Source organism: Crocodylus siamensis, chromosome 5, assembly GCF_052110815.1.
Source record: "Crocodylus siamensis isolate JL-2025a chromosome 5, ASM5211081v1, whole genome shotgun sequence".
NCBI classification, from domain to species: Eukaryota; Metazoa; Chordata; order Crocodylia; family Crocodylidae; genus Crocodylus; species Crocodylus siamensis.
The window spans coordinates 183,355,998-183,383,830 of record NC_143399.1 but is presented as its reverse complement, the minus strand read 5'-3'; the positions used below and the strand labels follow the sequence as shown (position 1 = coordinate 183,383,830).

Below are 27,833 nucleotides of genomic sequence, written 5' to 3'. Positions count from 1 at the left end.
CTGATAGGTTTATTGTAGTAGATGCTGCCAAGCAGAAACCATTCTTTGTGGCTTTCAGTGACTCTCACTACAGTGGCATTTCCATCACTGCCCATCGTGATGGGAGCAGGGGTATTTCTCAGATTGTTATTTTGTGTTGTCTAGCCCTCCTCAGAGCAGGGCAGGGCATCTCAGTGACTGATTTATTTAAAGTCTATGCTGCTGCCACTGATGCTTGCAGTAGTGAAAATGGTTACAAATGTTAAGGCAAAGGCTGGTGACAACAGGCACCTGTTAATTTTGTGGTTTTTAAGGTGTTAGCAGTTATTTTAACACTAACAAAGGAAGCTACATGTTTGAGCACATCGTATACTGCTTCAAGTTACCGGAAAACTTCTAGCATCAGGGAGCCAGTAGCATCGTTTGTTTAAAAGCAAATATTTCTTATATCACTCCCAATAACCACTTTGATTACATTTGGATTCTTTTTGCTCCTCACTGCAGAGGTGTTCCACTGTGCGCTTGTCCTCATGAAGAATGGCATGTCCCCAGCCTCTGTTTTGAGTATCAGCTTCTAATATGATCTAAATATCCTAGCAAAAAAGTGTTGACCTGACCTCATAATACCACTGACTTTCTGAGCAGTTGTGTAATCAAAGGGTTACAGCACTTGCATTGGGTTTTCTTGCCAAAGAACCTGACTTAGACTGAATATTTTAAACAAAGTTGTGATGGCAAAGTAGTTAAGGATGCAATATTTAAAAATGAGAATTGCACATGCTAGTGTTGAGTAACGCTAGTCTTGGGAGGAGTATAAACTGAAATCAGAACTTCTTGACGTTTTTATGCTTAATTTTGTCAATTTTAATTATTGTGTGGAATATTACCTCTTCTTGTTTGATGTTCCTTTAAAAGTAAGTGGAAATTAGGAAGAAAAAATATTAAGTGATTTGGAAGAGAGGATTTAGAATAGAAATCCTTTTTCAGCCCTGAGCGTAGGTGATGGGTACTCTAAATCAATAAAATACCCAAAAAAGAGCTTGTATCGGCAAAAGATTGTCTTCTGGCGGGCCTTCCTCTGTCACACATTTCACCTTGTCAGAAAATTTCTCCTTTAGTACTGTCATGGTATTTTACATATTGTTGCTCTGGAGGGAGATTGAGTGACTTGTTCAGTTTGGCTTGAAGCTGAAATTGTGCTATATCTTGCAGGGGAACTATGAGTTCACACCTCTGCCTCATTGTATCCAACTGACTTGTAAAAGCAGGCATCGCTTTTAAGTGTGCCTGTTTAGTGTTTGTTCTCTCGCTCGCTCTCTCGCTCCTTCCTCCCCGCCCCTACTATCAGTTAACAAGAGGTGTTTGATTTTTCAGATACAAGATGGTTGCAGAGGACATGTACATAAGAAAAAAAAGAGTTGGGGGCTGTTTATAACAGGGAGAAGCAGCGAAGGTGTAGCTAAAGTAGTCAGTAGGATACTTCACACTCTTCTTCTGGGGAAATATCAACAAGGGAAAGATTGTGTTATTACTCTGTATATTTTGTAGAAGCTTCTGGATGTCTGAGCCCTCTGTGTCTATGTACAGACATTCAAACAGCCTGAATTAATTCAGTTTTTGCAGGTTAGTCTAGCCTACATAGATTGTCTACTCACTTGCAAATTGGTTCATTCACTTTTTGATTCTGGAAATGCAGGCACTTGCCTGCAGTGGCTCAGGCTAGAAGCTGGGGTGGGGGTGGGGGGGCACTAGAGCAACCCTCTCTTCTCTTTGGCAGCAGCCACAAGCCTGGAGGGCAACTGACCTGGAGGGGGAGCATGGCCGGACCCTGGCAGGCTGCTAAGTATGATTGGGTGGGGGGGGGTTTAAACCCCAACCCTGGCCTGCAGGGACCTCAGCCAGGGTGTGCCTGGATGGGGAAGGGGGGAAGCAGCCCCTGCCAGGCTTGTTCTTGAGGGGGGGACATGGCCAGACACCAGCCTGGACAGTACCTCAGGTGAGGGGAGGGGGCTAGGACGGGGACTAAACTCCCCTGTCTTCCCTCTGTCCTACCAGGATGGGGACCTCAGTTGGGGTCTGCTTGACTTCCTACCTTGCTGGCCTCTCGTGGTAGGGGACGTGGCCAGAGCCAGCTGGCATGGCTCTCCCATCTGCCTGCCTTGCCCAGGGCTGAGCTTGGGGGGTCTGAGCCAAGCTGGCCAATGTGTGCTGCTGAGAGTGGGTGTGAAAGGGCTGGGCTGGGCAGGGCCAGGCCATGGGGATAGGGCCCTTCTGAGCCTCCTGGGGCTTGGGTTGGGGCCGTGGGAGCTGTGCTCTGGATTGCTCCTGGTTCCCTGAGCCCAGGCCAGGCTGGGCTGGGCTGTCGTACAGCTGTGGGTGGCTGTGAAGGGCCCTGTCTACCCACAGCTGGCCCTGCTCAGCCCTGGGTGAAGTGTGTAAATAGCAGGGCAGGGCCCTTCCCAGTAGCTGTGGCTCTGTGAGTCTGGTCTGACACACATGGGCAGTGGCTGGCCAGGCACCAGTGTGGAGGTGATGCCACTGTAGCTGCAGGTGGGTGCCTTGGCATCTGGACTATCTGTGCAGGATGAGTCCATTTGTACCTGCAGCTGCTTGGGCAGAGCCTAGCAACCACCCACCACAGGGGCGTGTGTGCCCACAGCTGCAGCTGCACCTCCCGCACAGTGACGGACGGGCTGTGGTGGTGGTGGCAGCCATAGGCACGATCTTCCCAGCAGATGGCTGCCAGGCTCTGGGCCCGCTGGTGTCTCCAAGCTGGCCTGGGTAGCTGTAGGCACGATGAACTAGTTTAGTATGTCCAGCCTAGCTGCCATGGTGCCCATCCACAGCGGCATTGCCTCTGTGCCGCTACCTGGTCAGCTGCCTCCCATGCATGCTGAACTAGGCTGTCATGGAGCTGCAGCTGGCTGGGAAGGGCTGTGCTCCCATGGCCTGGCCTGGGCTGACCCTGCTATCTGCCTGTCTCATCTGGGGCTGAGTGGGGCTGGCTGCAGGCGCTGCTGATGGTGGTCACAGAGGGGTTGTACTGGTCCGGGCCATGGGGGCAGGGCCCTTCCCTGCCACCTGCAGCACCATGACAGCCCAGCCCAGCCTGTGTGTAGGGAGCTGGGAGCAATCCGGGTACATGGCTCCCTCAGCCCTAGCCCAAGCCACAGCCAGCTGGGAAGGGGCCTGTCTCCATGGCCCAGCCTGGGCTGGCCCCTCCACACCTGCCCTCAGCAGTGCCTGCAGGCTGGTCAAGCTCAGTCCCCCAACCCCAGCCCCAGGCAAGGCAGGCTGGCCACACCCATGCCCCTGATTTGGCTACGGAGCACAGGGGTGGGGCCAGCCATGCTCTATGGAGCAGACAGCACAGCCCAGCCCAGAGCGTAAAAGCATGCTGGGATGCTGGCGGACTCTGATTTAATGTAAACCAGGAAGGGGTCTGGGAGAGAAGTTCTATAAACCGGTTTGATCCAAATCAGTTAAGTCTGGTATTATGTTCAACCAGGTTTATCTTAAAGCAATTTCAGCCATTTGGAAACAGAAGTTGAGTGCACATAAACCAGTCCTGTTACAGGTTTAAACCAATTTGTTTAACTTCTGTCCCTAGCCTAATATGCATGACCTCCTGATGCTGCTCTCCTGCTTCCCTTGCTGTGAGATGAAGAGCCAGCACAGCTGTGAGTTTGGTTTCGTAGAGAGCATGTGCTTTGGGGGACACCCGGCTGTGGGAAAATGTTTTTTTCCCTTCCTATTGTCTTGGTATTTATGATCTCAAAAGATAGGGAAAGCTTGATTTTATTATTTATTTATTGATTTACTTATTTATTATTGTTATTATTTTTAAAATTTATTTATTCCCTTCCCCTCCTGGCCTGGGGAATTAGAGCCTTTTCTTTGGAAGTAGAGGATAGGCAGGTCAAAAAGCTTTGCTCAAGAGAATCAGGGTAATTTTTGCACTGAAAGAATCACTTCTTGGCATGTAATGTATTTATTTAACCCAAACCATGTTTTGTTTTTTTTTAGCTATTTTCTTTGTTATAAGTATCTGCTTGATGTACACTGTATTATCCAGCCAGATAAGATACTCTAGTCAGGTCTTTTGGGTGACCAGTTCTAAAAACAAAGATTTCTGCTGGCTATACCCAAAAAAAAAAAATCCCAAAAAACTTGAATCTTTTTTCTTTTCTTTTTCCAGGCTCCAGATAAAAGGAAAGCACTAGAAGAGACCAAAGCATACACAACCCAATCTCTAGCCAGTGTTGCTTATCAAATCAATGCACTGGCCAACAATGTACTCCAACTGTTGGACATCCAAGCATCCCAGCTACGGAGAATGGAGTCCTCTATCAATCATATATCCCAGGTAACCTTTCATCTTAAACTGAGCTAAAACAAGAAAATAGCCTTGGGGAGTTAGCTGTCTACCTTCCTTTCCTCCTCCCCTCCCCCCTGCACTTGATCAGTTCATCATGACCAAGATGTTATCTGTGCCTGAGTCATCAAGTCTTTCATTATGGGAAGAAAAGTTACTTGGGTGGCTGTTCCCCTTGTTGGGCATTGCATAGCTACCATGGATTTTCTTTATTAAATTTTCTATGGAATCATTTAATCGGGTGTTAAAAGAACTGCATTTACCTTATGAAAGGTACTTTCATAAAAAAAATTGGAATTAAAGTGAAACTAAGTTCATTCTCTCTCAATTTTATATTAACTCTAAGTATTTAGTCTCTAAAGCAAATAGTTCAGTCTCTAAAACTTCTAACTGTTGGATTTTAAATGAAGTACAGGGTGGATGCTTCTTGTTACGGCAATTTTAACAAAGTACTTCGTATGTTTATGGCATAGTTAGCTAATACTTTCTTGTGTTCCCATTAACGTTTTGAACTTCTTACACCCAGCTTTCTCATTTACCTGTTAATTTATTTAATAATGTAAACCAATCTCAACTTTGGACTGTGCCCTCTCTGGCTTTTTAAGTTTGTTTCTGAAATATCAGCTGCTTCTGTGCCCATCTTATTTTTCTACCTGATGCCAGAGCTGTGGAGCCCAAGCTGTTTGCAGCCTGCTTGCTGAAGCTGCCCAGAACCCAGGCTGGCTACAAAACAACTGCGCTGGGCTCCACAGCTCTGGCATCAGCTCCATGTGTGTGCAGTCATTGCCAGCAGGGAGCTGTGCTGGAGCTGTGGAGCCTAGCACGGCTGTTTTGCAGCCTACCTGCTGCTTTCTGCAGCTGCCCAGAGCCCAGGCTGACTACAAGTGGCTGTGCTGGGCTCCGGATTCCAGTCACCAGCTCCGTGCTGGGAGCAGGGGAGAGACCAGGGTTGTGCTGCCTCAGGCCCCTCCCCCACTGGGGCTCTGGAGCCCAGCACAGCTGTTTGTAGCCTTCTGGCTGCAGCCAGCTCTGGCTCTGGGTGGCTGCTGCCAGCCGGGAGCCCGGGCTGCTCCCAGCAGGCAGCTGGGATGCTGCAAGCCCTGCTGGGAGCAGCCAGGCACCAGCAGCTACCCAAAGCTGGGTAGCTGCTGACAGCCACAGAGCCCAGGCTGGGGGGCAGGGGCAGCAGGGTGCACAGCAGCAGGGCTGGGGGGTAGGGGCTTTGGGTGGGGGGCTTTGGGTACAGAGCAAGGGGCACAAGCAGGGCATCCTGCTATGAACCCCCTGCCCTCATTTTGTTTTTCTGGCATGCTGGCACCCCGGCACCTTCCAAGGTAGGCATTGTGGTGTTTTTCAGCATTCCGGCCAAAAAAAGTTGTCTACCCCTGCTTTGTGCCTATAGGTTTCAGCTGCTTCATAGCAGAATGTGCATGAGGGTTGTTCAGTCTGCTGAAAATATTTTCATTATCCATTTTGACCCTTGAGGTGGTAGGTCAACATTGTTTACCTTCTTAGGGGGTTATCTGGGAAATGGGAGAAGACTTCCATGTCTGGCTGAGGCTTAGGCATTATAGTAAAGAACCCCAGCATGGTAGGATTTTGAAGAAGGGGTTGCTTTTTTTTTTTTTAAGGGAGGACAGGGTAAAGAACAATGGTAAAAGAAGGCTATAGAAAGAATGTGAGACGTCCAGACTGATACGGTTCATGGGATGGGTGTAGGATTCTCACAAGCTTATTCTTTATTCCTTATAGTTTGCCAAGCTCCGGTTAGCCAGTCACTTCATCCAGCATGCTTCCCTGTAATAGCTCAAGTTCCTAAAAAATTGTTAACCCACATACTACTTTGACTCTCCATCTTAGCCTTAATACTAAGACACAGAAAGCAGTAAGCAGGAGGCTGATGTCCTATCTACCTCCTGCATTACTGTCTTTCAGGAAGAGATATGAGTAGGCTGTGGGGCCCAGGGCAAATTGGCAAGTGAGGGGCCCGGCCCCTGGACGGAAAGAAGCCAGTGGTGGATTCAGCAGCAAGGGAGGGGGTGCCAAATGGCCAGATGTGAAGCTGGCAGCATTGTAGACTCAACACAGCCACTCTGCCCAGCTCTGTGGGGCCCCCCAAAGCACAGGGTTGGGTGCGGGTGCCCCAGTTTACCTCCCTGCTCCCTAGGGACAGCCTTGCTGGGACTTGAGCAGCATAGAATAGGATCCTTAAACATTTAAATTCTAAATAGATGGAATAGGATCTGGCTAAAACAGCCAGGCCTGGTTGAAGCAATTCCTTTATAATAAAGTAATGAGATGAAATGAATTTCAAAATGCCTCTTTTTTGTTTTTTTTTGTTTTGGGTTTTTTAACTGCATTATTTCAACATATATGATGGATTTGAAACCCTTAGGTGCCCAGCCATATCATGTTTGTGGTATGCCTTACTGGCCAAGCACTGGCTATCAAACCCATTTCACATAGCCTCTGGCTCACCTCTTTCCCCTTAGTCCCTCACCCCCATCACACATGCACATGCACTCACCACCTTTATCAATGAGCATGCCAAATACTCTGGTAATTGTGGCTTTAGAATCTTCCTGCTGAACAGGAAGTAGTTGAGCTGCATTTTGCACAGACAGGTAGGTGGGAAGGAAGAATTTTTGTACATGCAGACGTACTTAGTAGTTCCCTTGGCTTTCTTTTAAAACTGTTGTAAAATGCTTACTTAATGCCTAATATGCATTCTTTTGACATAGCTTTTTCATTAATCTGAAAACATTATCTGTCATCCAAACAATGAACTAGTTAAAAAAAAAAAAAAAGAGAGAGAGAGAAAAGGAAATTTCTATAGATAAGAGACTTTTTCATAATAACAAAAAAAAAAAAAAGGCAGAAAAATGCTTCTGGACCCTCAAACCTTAACTGCTTTCAAAGATGGAACAGACTAGGAACTAAAAATATACTAGACTTTCACTTCCACATTCTCTGCTTTTTCACCGTCATATACTTTAACTACAGGTTTTCACAAGTCTTGGCATGTCATCTATTACAAAAAAAAAATGAGAACAGCTCTGGCGAATGTGTTCAGCTGAAAATGCGTACTTTCCTTGGCTCTGTGATATGAATAGTCATGTAAAGCTCAAATAGTTGATACTGGCACAAAAGGTGTAACCTCCTGTACTATTTTGCTGTTTTGAGTTGAAGGCACTCTTCTGAAAGCTGTTGAGTCACCTGATACATGAACTGTTTGCTAAAGACTATGAACAATTGGTGCTTTGTAAAGCTTTTGAAGAGAGTTTAGCAAGGTCACTAGTAGTTTCTGTCTGTTTGGTTTTTCCTGAAACTAATCCCAATTAAAAAGAAATCTCTTTGCACTAATTTTAGAAAATTTAAAGCTTAACTGTATGCATGCATGTGCACGCACATGTGCATGTGTATGCACGTGTTGGTTACTTAATCTTTTTTTTTTAATTCAGACCTTCAGTTTTGTATCTTCTTAAACCTTGCCGTTCTCTCCTTTACTTCCTGTTTCAAAAATTGCTCTTTTAGAAAACTTGTTGTCACTTTACCCATGCTTGTATTAGCTTTAAATATTTTTCTCTGGAAACAGCTCAGATATGTATATTCAAATTCTGAGAATTCACTGAAGTCCTTCATTCAAAACCAGGATGAGAGCCTTTAGTCATTCTTGGTCAGGATTTTGTTTCTTCTTGGACATAAGTTTCTCTGTGGCATTGCTGGTCTGGCAAAAATTAAGTTTTGCACCTTGGGGCAGATATGCATGAAAGAATACAGTGGTCTCTTGATGCGACTTTCATTTGTAACCAAACCTCAGGAAGAAAATGGCATGGTTCTCTAGTTCTTGTTTTGTGCACAAAACATGCCTCATCTTCCCTCCAAACCTCCACCTCATGCATATGACTTAAGTTTTTTCTTCAAATCCCCAACTGCAGAATAACTCCTTCTGCGAGATCAGTTTGAATATTTAGTGAGAGCAATAACTGATGGTCACCTTGTTTGTTCGAGACTTGTTTTTTAAGATTAAACAGCCCATCATCTAACTTAAGAAAAAAATGTTTTATTTTATAATTTTCCTAATAAATAAGTAAGGTCTTCATGTGTATCACTTGGTTCTTAAAGATGAACAAAACTCTTGGGTCATAGGTGATATCTTTTATTAGACCAAGTAGATAGTAGCAAAAAAAGTGTCTTTACAAGCTTTTGGGTACGCATGACGTTCTTCAGACTGAGGAGAATTAAAAGATTGTAAAAGTACACATAAGTAAAAGTACTTTTACAATCTTTGAATTCTCCTCAGCCTGAAGAAGGGTGTGTATATCTGAAAGCTTGGAAAAAAATAAACTTTTTTTGCTACTATTTAGTTGGTATAATAAAACAAAGCTCTTGGGTCACATGTGATATGTTTTAAGGGTGCACCTTTTTGGTGTAAAACCGATGATGGGGGACAATACCCATGATCAGCCATATTGGCTGATACTGACTTGATTGCTTATTATGCAGCCTGGAGAGCAGTGTCCTACTGGTAAGTCTGTGGGGAGAAGTGGGGTGCCAGGGGCATAGATCAAGGCCATGGTGAGGGAGGGAGTGGGGCTGGCAGTGCACAGCTGGGGCAGAGCGCCGGATGGAGCCGTGGCTCTCCTGGTGGGGGTGAGTTGGTTCCTGTTGCTGTGTGCACCCCCAGAGGAGGCATGTGCCCCCCAAACATGTGCGCAGAACAATGGCGGGCTACCTCTGCACATTCAGGCTTGGAGGCTGCATCCGGCTCTTCCTGGCATGGGCTCGGCCCAGGCTGTGCTCATGGTGGGCAGGGGTGGAGTGGGTGACAGCAATGCTGGGAGAGGGAGCTAAACAGGGGCTACAGTCACCCCAAAATTCACTGTAGCCACCCTGTAGCCCCTCCTGCTGCCACCCACCTCATCCTGTCTGCCCCGAGCACAGTGCGGGCCCTGCTCCCGCAGGGAAGAGCTTGGTGCAGCCTCTGGCCCTGAGCACACAGCAGCAGCCCATCTTTGCTCCACTCAGAGTTGGGGGACATGTCCCCCATGCCTCCTTTGGGGGTGCACAATGGTAGGAATGACCACCTCTCTCCCTGCAATCCCTGGGTGAGCCACAGCTCCGTCTTTCATGCCCAGCCCTGCTCCCTTTCGCCATGAGGGCCTCGATTACATGCACGCACATGCTGCTTTCCAAGCTGATGGGTTGAATTCCTGGTTGGGTGCATGCTGTGGCTGTGCACGTACACCCATTTATCTGTGACACTTGGCCACATCAGTCAAAAAAAACCTGATTGTCGATTTAATGTCATTTTTCTGTTATCAGTGCCAATACAATGTGGACCAATGTATCGTTGCATCTCTACTTTTTTTTCCTCTCTTTTTCTCAGACCAGCATGACTACAACATATACCCCACTTGGTTCTTGACATGTTACATTAAATGGTGTACTTCACTCTTACAAGTGGGGGTCAGACTTGAAGGTCTACAAGGTCATTTCTGACCCTACTTCTATGATTCTAAGTCTTAGTTACAGGAATCTTACTAGTATGCAGATTATAATGCTTATTTTAAACTGATGGCTAATTCCTATGCTAAAACTCTAATTGCTTTAAAAAAAATTTAAAAGGCAAACAAATGAGGGGACTTTGCACAAATAAGTGAGGCATGGAGATACATTTTTCCTGAGGGCATGTGTACGCGGCATAGGTGCTGGCTGGAGCTTGTGACCTCCTTGCTAGATTTAAGGTAGTATGGTTGTGTTTGAATGCTTCTGTCATGTGTTCTGAGGTAGATGCCAGCTTGGACTGGAGTAAGCCACTTCACTGTTACTTTCTGTTGTACTTCTGTTTTCATAGAGCTCAGCTCTTCAGCTTACATCTCTGAATACACACTTGAATTTTGTCAGGTTGCTCCCACCCTTTCAGTCTGTTAACATGTGGTAAATTCAGAGCTTGTATTGGATTGTCTCTTGGCTATATAGTCTTTCGAAACCAAAGCTTACACTTGATAAATTGGATACTTTTTTATTGGAGAGAATTCTCTCTATTTACTCTGGCTGTTTTTTTGAGGGAGTACTGACATGTGGGTGTGCTTTCCTACTGTTTCATTGTTGTCCCCATCCCCCTTCATGAAAACAGATTAATCTAAGAAGCAGCCTACCATTTCGGTATAGTAAAGAGAATTGAGATGAATCTGGCTTTCCTGTGTTAAAGGAGAGATGGGGTGACAGGGGCATCCTTGTTTACTGTGTCAACTGAAATGTAGTTTATCAGCACTTCCATTTATATAAGAGCAGCTGCAGTATTGGATGTAGCTAGTAGTTTCTCTTTCTTGAATATAAACAGTTCTAAAATAGCTCTGTATTTAAATCTATGCCAATTGAAGCATGGAGGAAGAAAGACTCCCTTTCAAAGATAACATGTTGGACAGAAAACCTACATTCAGAGTGAATAATTTTTCTCCCCTGACTCTAACACTGATCTCTGTTGTGGAGTGAGGGGTTTTGTAGAACATAATTCTGAATGTGATTCACTAGTGCATCTTCAATTAAAATTAACACAAAAAAATCTTAATTTAAAATTAACTTAATCTAAAAATGAAGGCAAGGCCTAGTTTTAAGAGCCCTTCCTGCCCTCATATCTAATTTGGCTTCATGGCTTGGTTTGAACACCACACGTATTATACTGTTGTTGTAGTCTTGGTGAACCTGTGGCACAAGCTTATGCAACACAGATACAGTCTGTTCTCTTAAGGCTTCTCAACTGTTGTCTTGACTTTGTCTTCAGAAAACAAATGCCGGGGGGTTAATTTTTTATCCTAATATTTTATCAGCCATCTGTGCTTTCAAGTCAGATCCTGGGAAGTTTTATGCACGGGGCTCTGGAGTTTGGCAGTTCATCCCAGACACCTCTATGTACTAGTGGTTTGAGACTAGATTTATTAATCTGTGGATTCCAAGTCTTGGTTGTCAGGGCTTGGAAAACAGAATGTCATGTGAACCTTGCTTTTCCCTTGACCAAATTTTAAATGTCCTTTTCTTTCTTTTTCTTTTAAAAGTTCTCTGCCTGTTAAATTAAGGCTTTGTTTATGTAGCACAATATGAGGTGGTGTGCACAGGTACCAATGTTGGTACTAGAAACATGCTTTCCCCTGGCTAACTGGCTGAGAAGCAAGGTTAATTGACATTGTACTAATGAGGCTATACTCTTTCCAGTATCTGAGGTAACGTGTTCAGAGCTAGCTTGTGTATCTCTGCACAGGACTATTTTACCATGTAGATATATACTCAAAGTAAATGGATTTGGTTGGACTGGAGAACAACTTTGATCTTACAAGGATAAAATAAAGGCCAGAATCACTGTTGGTATACTTTCTGCACCAATTGAGTCATGAAGCGACTGCTCAACATCAAGATTCAGAGTAGTTCCACTTCTGCATCAAAAGGGATGACTCCTACATTTCAAGGGCATATGATCAACTGGACAGTATGAGTCACAGTGCATTTGTTTCTGCACATGTCCTAGTTTGTTTGTTGTTTACTTTACCCATTTTGCAACTCTTCCCTCAGTTCAAATAGTCTTTGAGTCCTATCAGTCACACAGTGATATTGTGAAAGGTTACAGTTCTAGCTATTAAACTCCCTCTTTTTTTAAACTTTTACAGTCAAGTAATGCCTTTGAATAAGCTTTGGACGCTTTGTTAAATAATAAATTAAAAAAGCTTTTATAGAATCTGTTTTATTAACTTAAACTCAGAAGCTTACTACCGTGAGAATTGCTTGAAAGGCTTTTAGCTGGTGGTTTTGTTTAACAAAAGAGTAGGAATTTTGTAAGGACCTTCAAATCTTTAGCCAAAGCCCTTTATGTTGGGGAAAATGTATCAGCAAAAATGAAATGCATCATGAACATGTTAAAGTCTGATGTGTACTCTTTGACTGGTTACTCTTTCTTCCCATGCATCTGATATAAGCCAGTGCTTCTCTAATGGGATGCTGCACAATCCTTTTTAAGGATGCTGCAGAATCGCACAATATTGGCACTATTAGGTATGCAAGCATCTATGCATGATTCACAAGATAAACCCAGAGATTTCCAATAGGATTCCATAGTGTTAAAAATGTTCTGACCTATTGTTGTGGCCTACCTGAAGTTTTTGGAAAGAAAGAATTGCTTTATTTTTTTCCATAGTCAGAAAAACTGAGCAAAAAGTAAAAGCTGGAATTCTTTCAGAGTAAAGGGGGTGGGCTTGAATCTACAAGAACCAGTAGAGTAAGATCTTCTTTAAGTTTAATATCCTTTCCACTTCAACTGTAAACAAGTACTTCTTAAATTAGAACACTGTAAGGACCTCTTTTATGTTGATGTAAGATTTTTCTAGAAGCTTTGTAAGTACTTAAGCGTGCTTGAGAGAGAAGGGGAATGCTAGATATGAAGTAACTGCTAGAACCCATCTGCTATGACACTAGCTCAGGGGCAGGCAAATTTTTTTCATCTGGAGGGCTGCTTAACAAGTTTTAGTGAGCTGCTGAGGGCTGCAAGGAGAGCCCTGCCCCCTGACAGGTGCCCTCCCCTAGTTGCCATCTTGGAACCGGAAGCCTTGCCCCCCTAACCTCTGACCTTTGCTACCAGAAGTCCCTCCCCTTGCCTCAGAAGTATTCCTTTTGACAAGGTGGTTTGCCATCTTGGAACCTGGAAAACTAATTATTTTAAAGTTAAACACTTACATTAATTTGATTTCAAAAAATACATTTTGTCCTGATTTGTGTATGTGGTGTACATATAATGGAATGACCTCTAGCTTAAAATGAAGTCTTACTTCTGTAAATCGTGGGGGTTATGGAGGTGTGTGGTGTGGGTGGGTATGGGGCTTGTGCGGGGGTTGCGAGTGTGTATGGGGGAGAGGGTGGTTGGGGGGTTGTAGCATGTGTGGAGGGGGAGATTAGTTGGGATGTGTGAGCGTGGGGTGTGCATGGAGGTGTGGGTAAATGTTAATAGTGGTGTGAGGGGTGTGTGTGGGTACATGTGTATGGTAATGTGTCCATGTGGGACCCCCTTACAAACAACCTCTCTTTCATTGTGCATGGCTCCTGCCTGCCTTCTAGCTGCCACTGTCTTCCTCCCTGCTCTCTTGCTGCTGCTGCTGCTGCTGCTGCTGCTGCTGCTGCCCTTCCCCTGACGCTTCGCTTCCTGGAAGCCAACTGAGCTGGGCTGGCTCCTGTACCACACACCCGGCTGTGTGGCTGGGACCCCCAGATGCAGCAGGAGCTGGTCTGGCCCAGCCAGGCTCCTGCAGTTCCTGGCTAGTTCCTGTGGTCCCGGCCGCACAGCCAGGAACTGCGTGGTGCAGGAGCCAGCCCAGCCTACCTCAGCTACACAGTTCCTGGCTGTGTGGCTGGGAACTACATGGCGCAGCAGGAGCCAGCTGGGTACTGTGGGAGCTGGGCTGGGCTTGCTCCTGCTGTGCCAATGATCTTCCATCCCCCGCTGCCTATTCTTATCTGAGTTTGCACTCTGACAGAGGGAGGGTCAGGGAGCAGCCCCATGATTGCCAGGCTAGAAGTCTCTGCTAGGCAGAAGCTTCCAGCTGGGGGGTGGGGTGGGGTTGGGTGGGCCTTGCTCCTGCTGCCGCCGCGACTCGCAGCTGGCTTCTCTTGGGTCCTGCCACTGCTGGTGCCTTGTCATGTTTGACAGGCAGCCATGGCCAGATGATTCATTTCCTTTTCTTCTTTTAGGGGTCCTACAGGCTGGATAGAAAGGCCTGGCAGGGTGGATTTGGCCTGCAGGCCATATTTTGCCTGCCCCTGCACTAGCCAATTTGGTACCTTGTGGTACCCCCCTCCCCACCACACACTCACAACTCCCCACAAACCCCATACCTATCCACACACACCTTGTGACTTACTTGCATGGTATGGGGTGGATTTTTGTTAATTGGAGGAGCTCCATTTTTCTTAATTACTATAATCTTATCTTTAAGACTTCGGGAAGGGAAGAATATTTATGTAATTTAAAGCCTTTTTACATTACTGGATCACCATAATTACTATTTTTTTTTATGACTTGTTGCTTAAACGAGCTGACATTGTGTTGATTACTTGCGATCAAACATCATTAGTTAAGAAATATGCAGGAATTTTCATTTGCACAGTTAAAGAGGGTTTTTTTTTGTTTAATCCCCCCTGCTTTCTGGCTATTTTTAGATGAGATGCTTTCCTTTTTGTATAGTGAAAATTTTTAGAAAAATATCTGTTACTATTGAAGTAACACATGAACTGCTGGCTAATGATTCACACAAGGAATCTGAATTTTGTTAGAAAGTTACTTTTAGCTTCTAACACTGTTTATACTACTGCTGAATTTTGGTTCTTTAACAAGCTGCATAGGTAAATTTCATATCTAAGTTTATGGCTCTGATTGCATATCTTGTAAAACAAACTGCCCTTTTGAAATAAATTCCACGTCTAAAAATATGAAATGCGTGACATACAAAGATGACTTGAATTTACTATTTTTTTTTTTAAATCCTCAAACTATTATTGCTGTCCAAAATTAAAACCTTAAATAAAAACAGTATATGCAAAACTTAGAAATTCTGCAAACTGTCTTCACCCTACTGAGTAGGGCTCTGCAAAGCTTTGGTTGCTGATTTCATTCGACCCAGTTTGGTGGACAAACCGCTGAATCCGAATCGATTCAGGAGACCCTTTAATGTCTCCGAATTGAATCGAACCCTCCGAATAGATTTGGAGAGATTCAGAAAGACTCAATGATTCGGACGTAGACACAGCTTTTAAATGTGTGTTCTGCATACCTCAAGGTACCAGGTGGCGAATGGAGCATCCCACAGGAGAACGTGGGGGTCCTTAGTGCGCTCGGCAGCAGACCTGGAATTGGACCAGAAACACTTATGGGTCTGTCAGGGAGCATGGGGGGGAGGCCCCTCCTGTGGGGGGGCCCCCCCCCCAGCTTGGTGACAGGTACTTTCTGGGTTTGGGGGGGCACCTGGGGCCCCTCTGCAGCTGATTCAGCCAGAGGGGAATGCCGGGGGGGCCCAGCGCATTTGGCAGCGGACCTGGAAATGGACCAGAAGTACTTCCAGTCCACTTCTGGGTTTGCTGCTGAGCACACAGGTTGGAGTGGGGAAGGGGTCACTCATGAGGGAGACTCCGTCTGTCCCACCATCGTAGCGTTCATGAGCTGCACCTGGTACCTTGAGGTATGTAGAAAAAAAGAGTTAAAGCTGTGTTTATGGCTGAATCGCTGATTCTCTGAATCAGCATCGAATCTTCTGTTTTGGATTTGGCCGAATTGAACTGGGACAGTGATCTGAATCAGTGAATCGAATCACTGTCCCCAATTCGGGCTGAATCTGAATGAGCAGTATTTTGATAAGCTGAGCACCCAGTTGTCAGAATGCAAGAACCAAGGGGCTGTTCACTGAAATTGAAAGCCCGCAAATTTAAAACTAGCTAAAAGGCTACTTTTATGCCCCTCTCATATATAATTAACCTGTAAATTTCAATCTCTGATAGTGTCTCTGAAACTAGCAATTTTGCGGCATACGGAGGGAGGTAAGGAAGAGGTTTTGGAAATGGAGGGAAGGATACTTACATACTTCACATAAGTGTACGAGAGACCTCTAGGCTGTATACCAATCTGGGAATACACATGTGCACTAAAGTCATCTGTAAGTGTCAATTACAGATGACACTTACAGATAACTTCCCCTACCCCTTCCACTCAAACATTTTTGTCCAAGACAGGATACTGGCTTGGAATAGACTGGTGGCCTGATGCAGTATAGTAGACAGTAAAAATTGTGGGCTGGCTAGACTTAAGTTGAGGAGAATTCTGAGCATCTTCTGCCTTTGGGAAAACAACAACTACATCATCATCTACTCCCAGAAAAAAGGTGTTTTTTGGAGTTTTACTGTTTACTTTTGTTTTAAGGAAGTGCTAACACAATCCTTTAAATAGTTTTTATGTCTGCTCTACCAAACATTACTTTTTTTTTTTTTAAGAAAATGGTAATACTGTCAACCCACTTGAACTGTAAATAGTCTGTTTGCTTTTCTAATTATTGTATGAAATTTGGGTTGTTAGTGCGTGTACATTTTCAGTCTAGGAGCATCTGCATGTGTATACTTGTGGAAATAAATATAGCTTAAAATTGTGCAGTTGGCTTTAATAATATACCTGGTAGTAAGAGAAACTTGTATGTTTGCCTTTGTGTGGGTAGTATTAGGTTACTCTAACATTTTTAATATTGTGTTTTGCTTTACCTGCTAGGATTATGGGCACCACGTAGAAATGACTAGGCAGAAGTTCTGTAGATGAAGGAAGCTCTTGGCCCAACTGTCCAAAAACAAGGATTCTTGCACAGTCCTTTCCTAAAAGTGTGAAATTTGGCAACACAGTTCAGAAACTGATGACATTTACCTAAATGTGGCCTGTGGAGCCATGGCATCCAGCCCATGGGGTTTTCCACACTTCAGGTAATTTGATGGCAGGGAACCAGTGGCAAGTAATACTGCCATTTGTGCCCCACTGCCAAATTCCCAAGCCCTGTGTAGCCAGATTGGAACTGAGCCATCCACCCCATGGCCAGATTTGACCTTGGCTCACTGCCCTGAGTACTAGATTTGGCCCTTCATCATCCATCTGGCTGGGGAATGGGGGCACCACTGACCTAGATAATTTTACTCTGTCTTTTATACCATTGGCGTACACCAAGCAACCTAAACAAAATTAAGCCTTTTTTTTCAGTTGCCTCATGATTAAGTTGCCATACGTTGATATGAACTTGACTAGCACATATAGAAATCAAATTTTGCTTTCCAAGACTAAATATGGTCCATCTGTGTTACAACATGATAGCCAAGCCTATGCTTTCATTTTGTTTGAGAAACTCTTTTCTGAAGGATAGGACTGGGCCCCATGTGTTTCAGGTATTGCTCGGGGCAGTTTAGAAACATATACTTAATTTGTAACAAATGAGTTTAGAAACAAAAAAGTGAGTTCAACACTCTGTTTTCATAGCTAAGAATAGGATTTCCATGTGGCTTGTTATTCCTACATCATAGATGCTTCATTTAGCACCTCTTTGGTATCCACGTGCTATAACAAGTGGTGGTGGTGGCGCTTCCTCCCCCTCACCTTTTTCCATATGGCCTACTATTTGTTTGTGCATCACCAAATAAAGAATGAGATTTCTTTTTAAGTACAGTCTTGGCTTCTTTCAAGCTTTTTGGAGTGAAATTTTGGGATTAGTTGCCCAAGGTTGCATTGGTTGAAGCGTTCCTCCTGTTGGGTCCTTTACCTTTTGGCCAAGAGGAGCATTAGGTTGTGGCTAAAATTAGTTTAAGATTAGAGTTCTAAAGCAGCAGACATTGTGGTAAAGCTGGTGCTCCACAGGAAGTCCCCACATCTGGGTTTCAGTTTTACGGTGATTCTTCACAATGTCCCCAGATGCCTTCAGAGAACTGGCTTTTACAAGTACAGGGTTTAAGGTGTTCTGAAAGGAGAATATCCTTCTGGTGGATATTACTTACTAGAGTCAAGTGAATATTCATAACATGTTCTTGCACATAACTTTCTGCACACAGACAGTTTGCCAAAAGAAAATAAAAGTTCATAATTTAAAGTATCTGTACAAAGTAGTATCATTAATGATTCTTAATGGCGGTTCATTTTTTGTGAAAAGTAGTCACATAGTACAAAATTGTTTTTGCTTTTTGCACAGATGGCATTCTTTAAAGGAAAGAGAAAAATCTAATGTGAATGTGCTTGAATGCATTTACAGAAAGCAGAGTTCTCAAATATTTAAATAACTTGAACAAATATCTGGAGAAAACCAATAGAAAATTTAATTGTATCTGTTTGTGATCTTTACAGATTTTATTCAAATTAATGGCCAAGTACTTTTCCTCCCTTCTAGTATTTGCCCAGCTTTCTTCTTCATAGTGATTTTTTTTTTTTAAAAGCAAATTCATACTTAACAAATATACTCTTGTGTATTTTGTGGGTTAAATGCTACCTGTATTTCTGGATACAACTTGCAGTTCAAAAGGGAGTTGATTTTGTTTACAGAGATGAGGAATTACTGAAAACATCAGTGGTACAGACCACAGAAATTTTGTATCCCATTGGCTAAGTGCAGGCAGTCAAGTGGCCTGAGGCTGAAATTGATTCAGTCTTTGCAAGTTAGTCTAAGCTGCAGAGATTGAACCAATAAGCCAATGAACACGCATTCAGTTTTAATTCGGGGAGTGCAGCCACATGCCTGCAGTGGCTCAAGCCACTTAAGCTGGGAGGCACTAAAGTGTGTCTCTCTGGCACATTGCCAGCATGGGCTGTGTGTTTGCTTCCTCTTCATGCTGCCCCAAGTTCTCTGGGATTTGCAGTCCAGTCACAGCAGCAGGACTCTGCAGAGTTGTTCATTACTTTGTTTTCCTGCTTCCAGGTGCCTCTGGAATTTACAGTCTACAGTTACAACCAGCAGTAAGCAAGCAGGGCTAAGCAGCTCTGTACTTGTGGAAGGGGAGTTTAATTCCCACCCCCCCCTTCCCTGGCCTCAGACCCCAGCCAGGGTTTGCTGGGAGGGAGAGGGGGATGTGAGCCAACCAGTGGGCTAGCCCTCACTGCTCCAGCTAGGGAGAAGAGGGGTAAGGCCAACCCTGCTCTCTGGAGCAGACAATCCAGCCCAGGGCTGCAAAGCATGCTGGGGAACTGTGATTTAACCTGAACCAGGAGGAGACTGTGATTTAACCTGAACTTCTGTCTGGGACAGAAGTTTCATAAACTGGCTTGATCGAAATCAGTTAAGTCTGATACTGTATTCAACCAGGTTTATCTTAAACCAGTTTCAGCTATTTTGAAACTGGTTTATGTGCACTGAACTTCTGTTCTGTTACAGATTTAAACCAGTTTCTGATTACTTAAACCAGTTTGTGTAACTTCTATCCCTAGTCATTGAGTCCTGACATGCTCGGTTTCTCTTCTGAAACTTTTTTTCATTGTTGTTTTCTTTTTTTCTTTTGTCTCTCAACATTGTACACATTTGTAGAATGGCCATATGTGAAATGGTGATGACTGTTAATGTCGCAATAGATTGGGGTAACTTAAAATGGGACCATCTAGCTGTAAGTCAGAATACCTTCCTTGTAAGCCTATTACTTCCTTGAGTAGCTTTTTAAGCAATCCATTTTTTTTCATTTTCCTTTCAGCACTCAATTATCTTTGCCTAAGTGACTAAATAGCTTTCTTGTCTTCCTCCAGGTATCATGGGTTCTGTGCCAAACAGTTTTCATTGTGGAGATTTTGCAGCAGTGGATCAGTTTGTCTTTCTCTCTCCTTATTAGGCTGCTAGTGTAATTTACATTTTTGAAGACAAGCTTATGCAAATGACACAACACCATTTTTCTGCAGATCAGCTTTTGGTGCACTTTACTTGCTTCTTTCCTCAAAGCTTCTCTCTCCATTGGCAGCCTGAGGGTAGAAGGGAGCAGCTTCTTAATTCTTGTGCTAATAAACATGTGTATCTAGGGGTATTTAGTCTTTAGAATGTAATTAGTTTAACTTTGCTTGAAATTTGCTTATTTTTCTTTCCACTCAGTTGATTGGTGAATTCAGCACAAATGGAAGCCAGCTATAATACATTTCAACTAATCCACTCAATAGCTGGGTTACAGTGTAGATGGCCTTCTGTCCATCACTATATAATTAGATGCAGGATTTTCAGATACAGCATTTACTTTTACTACATAGTAAAGATGCAGTTTGGCTTCATCATAACACTTGTGTTTGACTCTTCTGTTTTGTAGATGAATCTGGTATTTCAGTATGTGCTCTCACAGGAGAATCCTCGGTGGGTTTTTTTTTTGGTTTTTTTTTAATTCTAGATCTTGGGTCAACAGGCATTGGAAAGGCTAGTGGAAAACCACATAATCACAAGAATCTTCCTCAAACCATACCAAACTGAGGCATGTCCTGCCCTCAGTTAGAGGAAAGGCCAGCTCAATATGGGGTAAAAGTGTTGTATGGTGACAGGGCTGTTGAGCTATATAGACTTACTGTGAAAGACTATCAGAAGAGTTATAGAAATCATTTACAGAAAGGCTTTGAGGCTGGCAGTACAACTTGCTTAATTACTAATTGAGTATATGTTAACTATATACAAAATAGAATCAGGGTGTAGGTTGTAGCCATGTTGGTCTACAGACAAGGTTCTTTGGGCGAATCTGATATCTTTTATTAGACCAACTTAAATAGTTGGAAAATTTTTCTTAGCAAGCATTGGGGTTTAAAAACCCTTAGTTAGTTAGGCTGAGGAAGCCTCTACAGCTGTTATGTGCTCTTCCTGGATGGAATGAATAGTAAAGAAGCCAGAGGCTAGGCTGGTCTGCACGCAAGACAGGCAGTTAGTGAAGATGTAAATTGAGGAGTCAGTGGGTGAGAGACAGGCTGGTGGGGGTCCTCTCCCACTGACGCTTAATAGCTACCATGGGATTAGGGATTCCTAATAGCTACCATGCACCAGTACTGCAGGCCTCTGAGGCTGAGAGAACTATCAAGTTATATTTGCGCATGACAGAGTATATAACAGGTTTCTTCAAAAACAGGTACTTATTGTTGCAGCCTTACTTCCTCGTGCACAATATTCTTTTACAACAATTATAACATTTCTTCCATGCTAGAAGTTAGGGTTTCACACTTGGCTAGGAACCCCTCCCCCCCCCCGCCTTTTCTTTTTAAAGTGAAAATGTAATTCAGGAACTGAAGAAAAGAGGGATTTATAACCTTTAAACTTTAAGAAGATCTGATTGTGGCATGCTGTCTGATTGCTGTTTGGTTAGTTTCCATGAGTTCATGTTCATACACACTCTAATAAACCAGTGACCACACAAACCACCACCAAGTATCCCATTAAATTGTATCCTTGTTAGCAGTTGTAGTGAAGATGCCAAGAAATGGATAGACAGGGAAACAGCCTTTTCTGACATCCTTCAAGGCTATTCTTATGATGTTAAATCAAGGTTATGTTGTCAGGGCATTGTAGATTTTACATTGCAGTTGCCTGTGCTGTGCTTGGCGTGTGTGGATGGAGTACTCATGTCCCTGAAAAGTTAATCCAGTATTTGCAACAGATGAATCTGAACTGCATTGTTTTAAAGGAAAACTTACACCTTTTAAGGAGACTTACTGAGAGATTTTTGCATATAACAAATTAGAAGCAACTTAAAATACTTTTTTGTATTTTAGAATACTTGATTGAATAAGGCATTAGTAGAACCAGTCTGCTGATACTAGGCAGTTTGAACACAAGACATTGCATTTGTGATGAAAGTGGTAGACCAACTGTATTCTGCAACCTTTCTATGATCTGTTGTCAAAAATTTAAAAAATGACTTTGAAAATTGTTCAGTCTTCTTTCTCTTAAATTTTGAAATAGTACAGCGTAAAAAAGTATTTTTAATATAATTGAAATGTCTCACCACTTTTTTTTATAGCTCAGTGCAGCTCTTTGCCTCAAACTTTCTGAAAGTTTTTTGTACAACTTGCATTGAGTCTGTTTTTGTTTTGTTTTGTTTTTTAATCTGGTTTCCTTTACAGATACCTGCAATGTACTCTGTAATTGCATATGTTCATTTTCTGTGAAGTTGCTTTTTTGGCATGCAGAATACTTTTTGAAAGATGCATTTTAGATCTGCTGTCACTGTGAGGTGATGATATTTTGTTAATCTGTCCAAACTGTTAAAAAAAAAATTAAATTTTGTTTTACTACCCTTCTTTCTCTTGAATGCATTACAAACTTAGGTTTTCGTATTTTATTGAATTGCATGCAACACTAGCAAATGCTATATTTCCAGTTGTACTCAGTCTCTTAAGTTCTTGAAATGTCTCATGTTTGAGCTCAATCCAGACAGGCTATAAATAACAAAATTTGTTTAAACTAAGACAAGTTGGAAGAGAAGTCTTGTTGATACTTTATTAAAACGGAAAAAAATGAGGAATTGTTCTATTCCAAGATAGGTGTTCCTGTCTGAGTGAAGCTATGAACGACAGTGGTTAGCACGCAGTACTTCATGTCCCTTTAGCCATATTGTATGGCATTTCTAACAAGGGCATCCATCTATATGTCCTCCATTGATCTTGGTGATAGCTGATGCTTCGTTTCATTTCCTGTAATTTTCTTTTCCAACTTTTAACATGTTTTGTGTTACCCAGAGAAGGTGATTATGTAAAATGATTGAGCCACCAGGGTTTATTCTCTATGGGTGGAAATGGATGCTGCCTTTTGCTTTTGTGCCACCATAAAAACTTTTATGCTGGCACAAAGACCAATCAAACGGACATTAATATGGCTGTTTGTCATACCACAAACATTCAATCTTTGTGACTGCAGCAAAGGTTGCGTCCATTTGTGTCACTGTCTAGTGGTGGATGTTTGTCTCTGGTGGGAGAATGCTGTCAGCCTGGAGCTCCATAGCTTGTCTCTGTAAATGGGGAAACCGTGACTTTCTCTGTTTTACCAAAACACATCCTAGAAGTCCCAGGGGCTTCTCTCTAAGCAGGGAAAGAGGGGCAGGTGTTATCAGGGCTTGAGGGGCATGATCCAGGGACAAGAGATTGATGTCATATATCTTGACTTCAAAAAAGCTTTTGATTTGGTATCCCATGATCACCTCTTGGCCAGACTGGCCAGTTGTGGCCTTGGCTCCACCACGATCCGCTGGCTGGGAAATTGGCTCCGTGGTTGGACCCAGAGGGTTGTAATTGATGGCAGTCACTCATCGTGGTGCCCTGTGACCAGTGGGGTCCCTCAAGGCTCTGTCCTTGGACCCATCCTGTTCAACATCTTCATTAACGATGTGGACACTGGAGTCAGGAGTGGACTGGCCAAGTTCGCCGATGACACCAAACTTTGGGGCAAAGCATCCACGCCAGAAGATAGGCGGGTGATCCAGGCTGACCTGGACAAGCTCAGCAAATGGGCGGACGAGAACCTCATGGTGTTTAACACCGAAAAATGCAAGGTTCTTCACCTTGGGAGGAAAAACCTGCAGCATCCTTATAGGCTCGGCAGTGCTACGTTGGCTAGCACTACAGAAGAAAGAGACTTGGGGGTCATCATTGACCACAAGATGAACATGAGCCTGCAATGTGATGCTGCGGCTAGTAAAGCGACCAAAATGCTGGCTTGCATCCATAGATGCTTCTCAAGCAAATCCTGGGACGTCATTCTCCCCTTGTACTCGGCCTTGGTGAGGCCACAACTGGAGTACTGCGTCCAGTTTTGGGCTCCACAATTCAAAAAGGATGTGGAGAAGCTTGAGAGAGTCCAGAGGAGAGCCACGCGCATGATCAGAGGTCAGGAAAACAGATCTTACGATGACAGGCTGAGAGCCATGGGACTCTTTAGCCTGGAAAAGCGCAGGCTCAGGGGTGATCTGATGGCCACCTATAAGTTTATCAGGGGTGACCACCAGGATCTGGGGGAACATTTGTTCACCGGAGCGCCCCAAGGGATGACTAGGTTGAACGGTCACAAACTCCTGCAAGACCGTTTCAGGCTGGACATAAGGAAGAATTTCTTTATTGTCCGAGCCCCCAAGGTCTGGAACAGTCTCTGCCAGCGGAGGTGGTTCAAGCACCTACATTGAACACCTTCAAGAGTAAATTGGATGCTTATCTTGCTGGGATCCTATGACCCCAGCTGACTTCCTGCCCTTTGGGCAGGGGGCTGGACTCGATCTCCCGAGGTCCCTTCCAGCCCTGATGTCTATGAAATCCTGCTTGAGAATGTCCAGAGTGTACAGGACTGGATCCCTCAAGCCCTGGGAGAACATGGCACATGGTCCTACAGCATTAGTGGACAGGACAATAGGTGACATTTCTCCTAGTGAAGCAGATCAACTGTGCTAAGATGCATCTTGGCACAGCTGATCCACTTCATTGGGCAACAGCTATTTCTAGCCTAAGAATAATCAAAGGAAAATGCATCATCTTGAAGTACAGAAGAAGAAAAACACAATGGCTTAGTGCATTAATATTGATTTTAGTAAACAAGCGGGGACATTCAAACGATGGTTCCCACAACAATTGCAACTACATTTTAGCACTCAAGTATTCTGAGCATGATTTTGGCTTGAAGTTTCTTTTATTTTTATGCTGTATATGTAGTAACAAACCACAAATCAAAACTTCATTAGTGGATACCAATAAACCAGATTCCCAAAGGAAATCTATTTAAACAAAGCTATTCATCAAAAATGCTTCACAAAGTCAAGTTGAGCAAACATTTTCCACCTGTGTCCCCCATGAAAATATAATTTAGTGTTGTGTATTAGATTATGGCTTTTTGCCAGGGGAGGGTTGTGGACAAAAGGGTACATAGTCTACATAGGACAGAACTCCAAGTCACTGGTTAAACAGCCATTTTTCTCAACTTTGTGTAAAGAGTGGTAGTCTATACTTCGAGTCTTAACGGATTTGGCATTGTGCTGCTAACTACAACAGTGAGTGCTACTAGTTAGTGAATTTTCAGTTGGCTGTTGGGATTTGTTGTACAACAGAAGTGGCGTTGACATATGATTACCTTCTTTCAGCTTCTCATTTTGGACCTCTATAGATCTTAGAGAATAAGTAGTAAACAACTGCAAGTAATCTACTTTCTTCTATTCCTGGTTGCACACTCAGGAATTCATACTGGTGTTTTATCTTAAGACCAGGGATGCCAACCTAGTCTGGTACTGTGGGCCAAATAGGATCCCCCTGCCAAATGCATGTGGTGTGTGCTGCAGCTGATCTGGAAGGAAACCCAGTGGGGAGAGACCTGGCATGCTGGTTGCATGCCCACTGCAATAATAAGCTGCAGTACTGGGCTTCTTTCTCTGGTGCTGCTGGAGCTTCGGCAGCACTTTTCTCGCCTGGGTGCTCGGCAGCCAAGCTGGTGAGAGCCATGGTGCTGGGGCTTCTTCCAGCAGCAGCAAAGATCCTGGGTACGAGCTACAGTACAGTAGCCACAGCAGCATCACAGCTTTTTCTGTAGCTGCAGCCAAATACCTCAGTGAGCGCTGCTGTGCTGCAGCCCTGGCAGCACTGCAGGAAGAAACCCAGCGCAGGGTGCCTGGCTGCTGCCAGGGGAACAAACCACAGCCCAGGCTTTTCCTTTGGTGTTGCTGGGGCTCCAGCACCATTAGCTCTTGCTTGGGCACTCAGTTGCCACAGCAGGAACAAGTTGTTCTGCTCAGGCTCCAGCACTGTGGGTCTCACCCAGGCACTTGATTGACTTTTGAAAAGAGAAATAATTGGAGAACATGAAAGCTGCATTTTACCCCCAAAATTTAATTGACTGCATACAACCCCCCCCCAAAAAACCCCAAAACCAAAACAACAAAACCCCCAAACCCTTCTGTTCCCCTTACACCTGAGGTTTCTAAAGACTTTACAAGAATTTGAGGTAAATTAATACTTCTGAAGAGATGCATAGCTATAGTATAATATCAATTTTTTTGGTTGGTGAAAATAAGCAGTGAACTGGACATAAGCCAGAAAAACCTGACTTAAAATTCTCCTCTGCATCCCACCACAGTAACAACAAAGACAGCTGTTGTGCAAACAGATTTTGAATACCTTTATTGCTGCGCTGCCTAATGCAGCCCTGAGCCGTATTATACCACATAGTACTAAAATGCTTGGGTGTACTTCAACCCTTTCTGTTTATATATTGCTACCAGTGGATTACTTTGTCAATGAGGAAGCAGCCAAAGTACTTGATGTGATTTGTCCTAAATCACACAGGAAGTCTGGCAGAGCCAGGAATAGAACTCAGAGCTGCTGTTTTCCAGTCCTGTGCTTCAGCCACCACAAACCACCCCCCTCCACAATTTGACATCTTCACAGACTGTGTTCCTTTTGCTTGCAAGAAAGCCAGCTGTTTGTGCAATACTCTTTGACCTCCGTATTCCAGATGTTTGACGTTCCATTTCTCCCATACTTAACTGAACTTTAGCAAAGCTCTTCTGGCATTTCATCAATGCAGGAGCCTAGTGGGTAAGAGGAGGAGGGAGGATTCTCATTTGAAATCCTTGGTATGCTAGCTGCTGTTACTGTTTTTCTTTCTGTACTGCAGGTCCAGAGACTTATAGGAGTTAAAAGTGGTTTTAAAAGTCATCCAGCTGAGGCAAAATACGGCGTAATCTGCCCCAACTAGTTGGTGGGGAAATGCTGCCTTAAGAATCCACTTTCAAAATACAATGCATCTCCCTCCCCTGTGTTCACTGGCCACATGCTGCAGTGATTTGTCTTGTAGCTGAGGAGGGTTTGGTGTGGCTGTTTCTGAGATGTCAGAACTGTTTAGTTTTAGACTCCAGTTCCTAAGGGCTGCCTGTGAGGTGCTTGAAAACCTGCTTCTATTGAACTCAGTGAAAACAGAGCCCTCATAGCATAAATAGGGCTCTAGAGTAGCATTTCTCAGCCCATGTCACAAGAATATATGAACAAGTTGCAAACAAAGTTTAAAAATGGATTCTCTAAAGAAGAAAAATGTGGGAAACTGGCTTTTCTTTTGCAGGCTGGCAGAGTTCTAGCCTGCAAGGGGGCTACTTGGGCCTCTACTTGCACACCTGCTGCTCCACACACTGGGGAGGAAGGGGAGGCTTGGGGCAGCACGTTGGGAGTGAGGGGCAGTGGGTCAGAACTGGCCATTGATGTTTACAAACCACTGCTCTAGAGAACAATATAAATAGGGCTCTAGAGGTGGTCAGTAGCGAACAACTCCAGTAGCTCATCTCTCTTTGCGCAGCGTACAAAGTATGTGACTATCACAGTGCTGCTCTTTCAAGCAGCACAGGGAGTGACAGATCAAGCATGGCTTTAAACTTGCTGCTAAGACAAGTGTTTCGTCCTGTGTTTCTTAACCCTTCATTTGTTTGTTAACTCATTGCACGTCCTGCTTCCTGATCAGTTTTTGTCCAGTGGATTTGTAAATATTTTTTCTTCCAAGGGAACTCTGAAAAGGGGAACTTGTGGCATGTACATGATTCATGGAACATAAGTGTGTTTTCTTGCACTCAATACCCATTTGTATGCAAATAGGAGAAATGCAATGTATAGGGGGGATGAGCCTAGATCTTAATCCAAAGAGAGTCCTTGCTTGCTTCCAGTGTAGTCTTTTAGAATTGGTATGCCCACGTGCCCTGCCTCTTCCCCCGGGGAAGCAGGGCTTGATCTGAGTCTGCATAGTGTGCACTAGAAAATTTATTTTGAGTACAGTAATAAAAGTAAATACCACCAGTGGAATACTGAACTATGAAAAAAGGCAGAGAGACTTTATATTTTTAAATAGTTTGAAGAATTCAAGCAGAAGGTAGCCTTCTATCTAAAATAATAAAAACATTGTTTTCTAGCAGTTGTCCTTTTCTGTGATCATCATAAATGGTACATTCTTAGAGAGAAACTAGCTCAGGTGATAGTCCA

At 43.7% G+C, this 27,833-nt stretch overlaps 1 protein-coding gene across 8 annotated transcripts in view; it reads left to right on the top strand.

Annotated features, from left to right (window-relative positions):
* Positions 1-27,833, top strand: part of ABI1 (abl interactor 1) — a 115,683-nt gene that overhangs the window by 27,071 nt on the left and 60,779 nt on the right. For all 8 annotated transcript variants that reach the window (XM_090047398.1, XM_090047394.1, XM_090047391.1 and 5 more), the window contains exon 2: positions 4,178-4,345. In XM_090047398.1, coding sequence (XP_089903524.1) covers positions 4,178-4,345 — 168 coding nt within the window. The remainder of the gene's footprint in view (positions 1-4,177; positions 4,346-27,833) is intronic.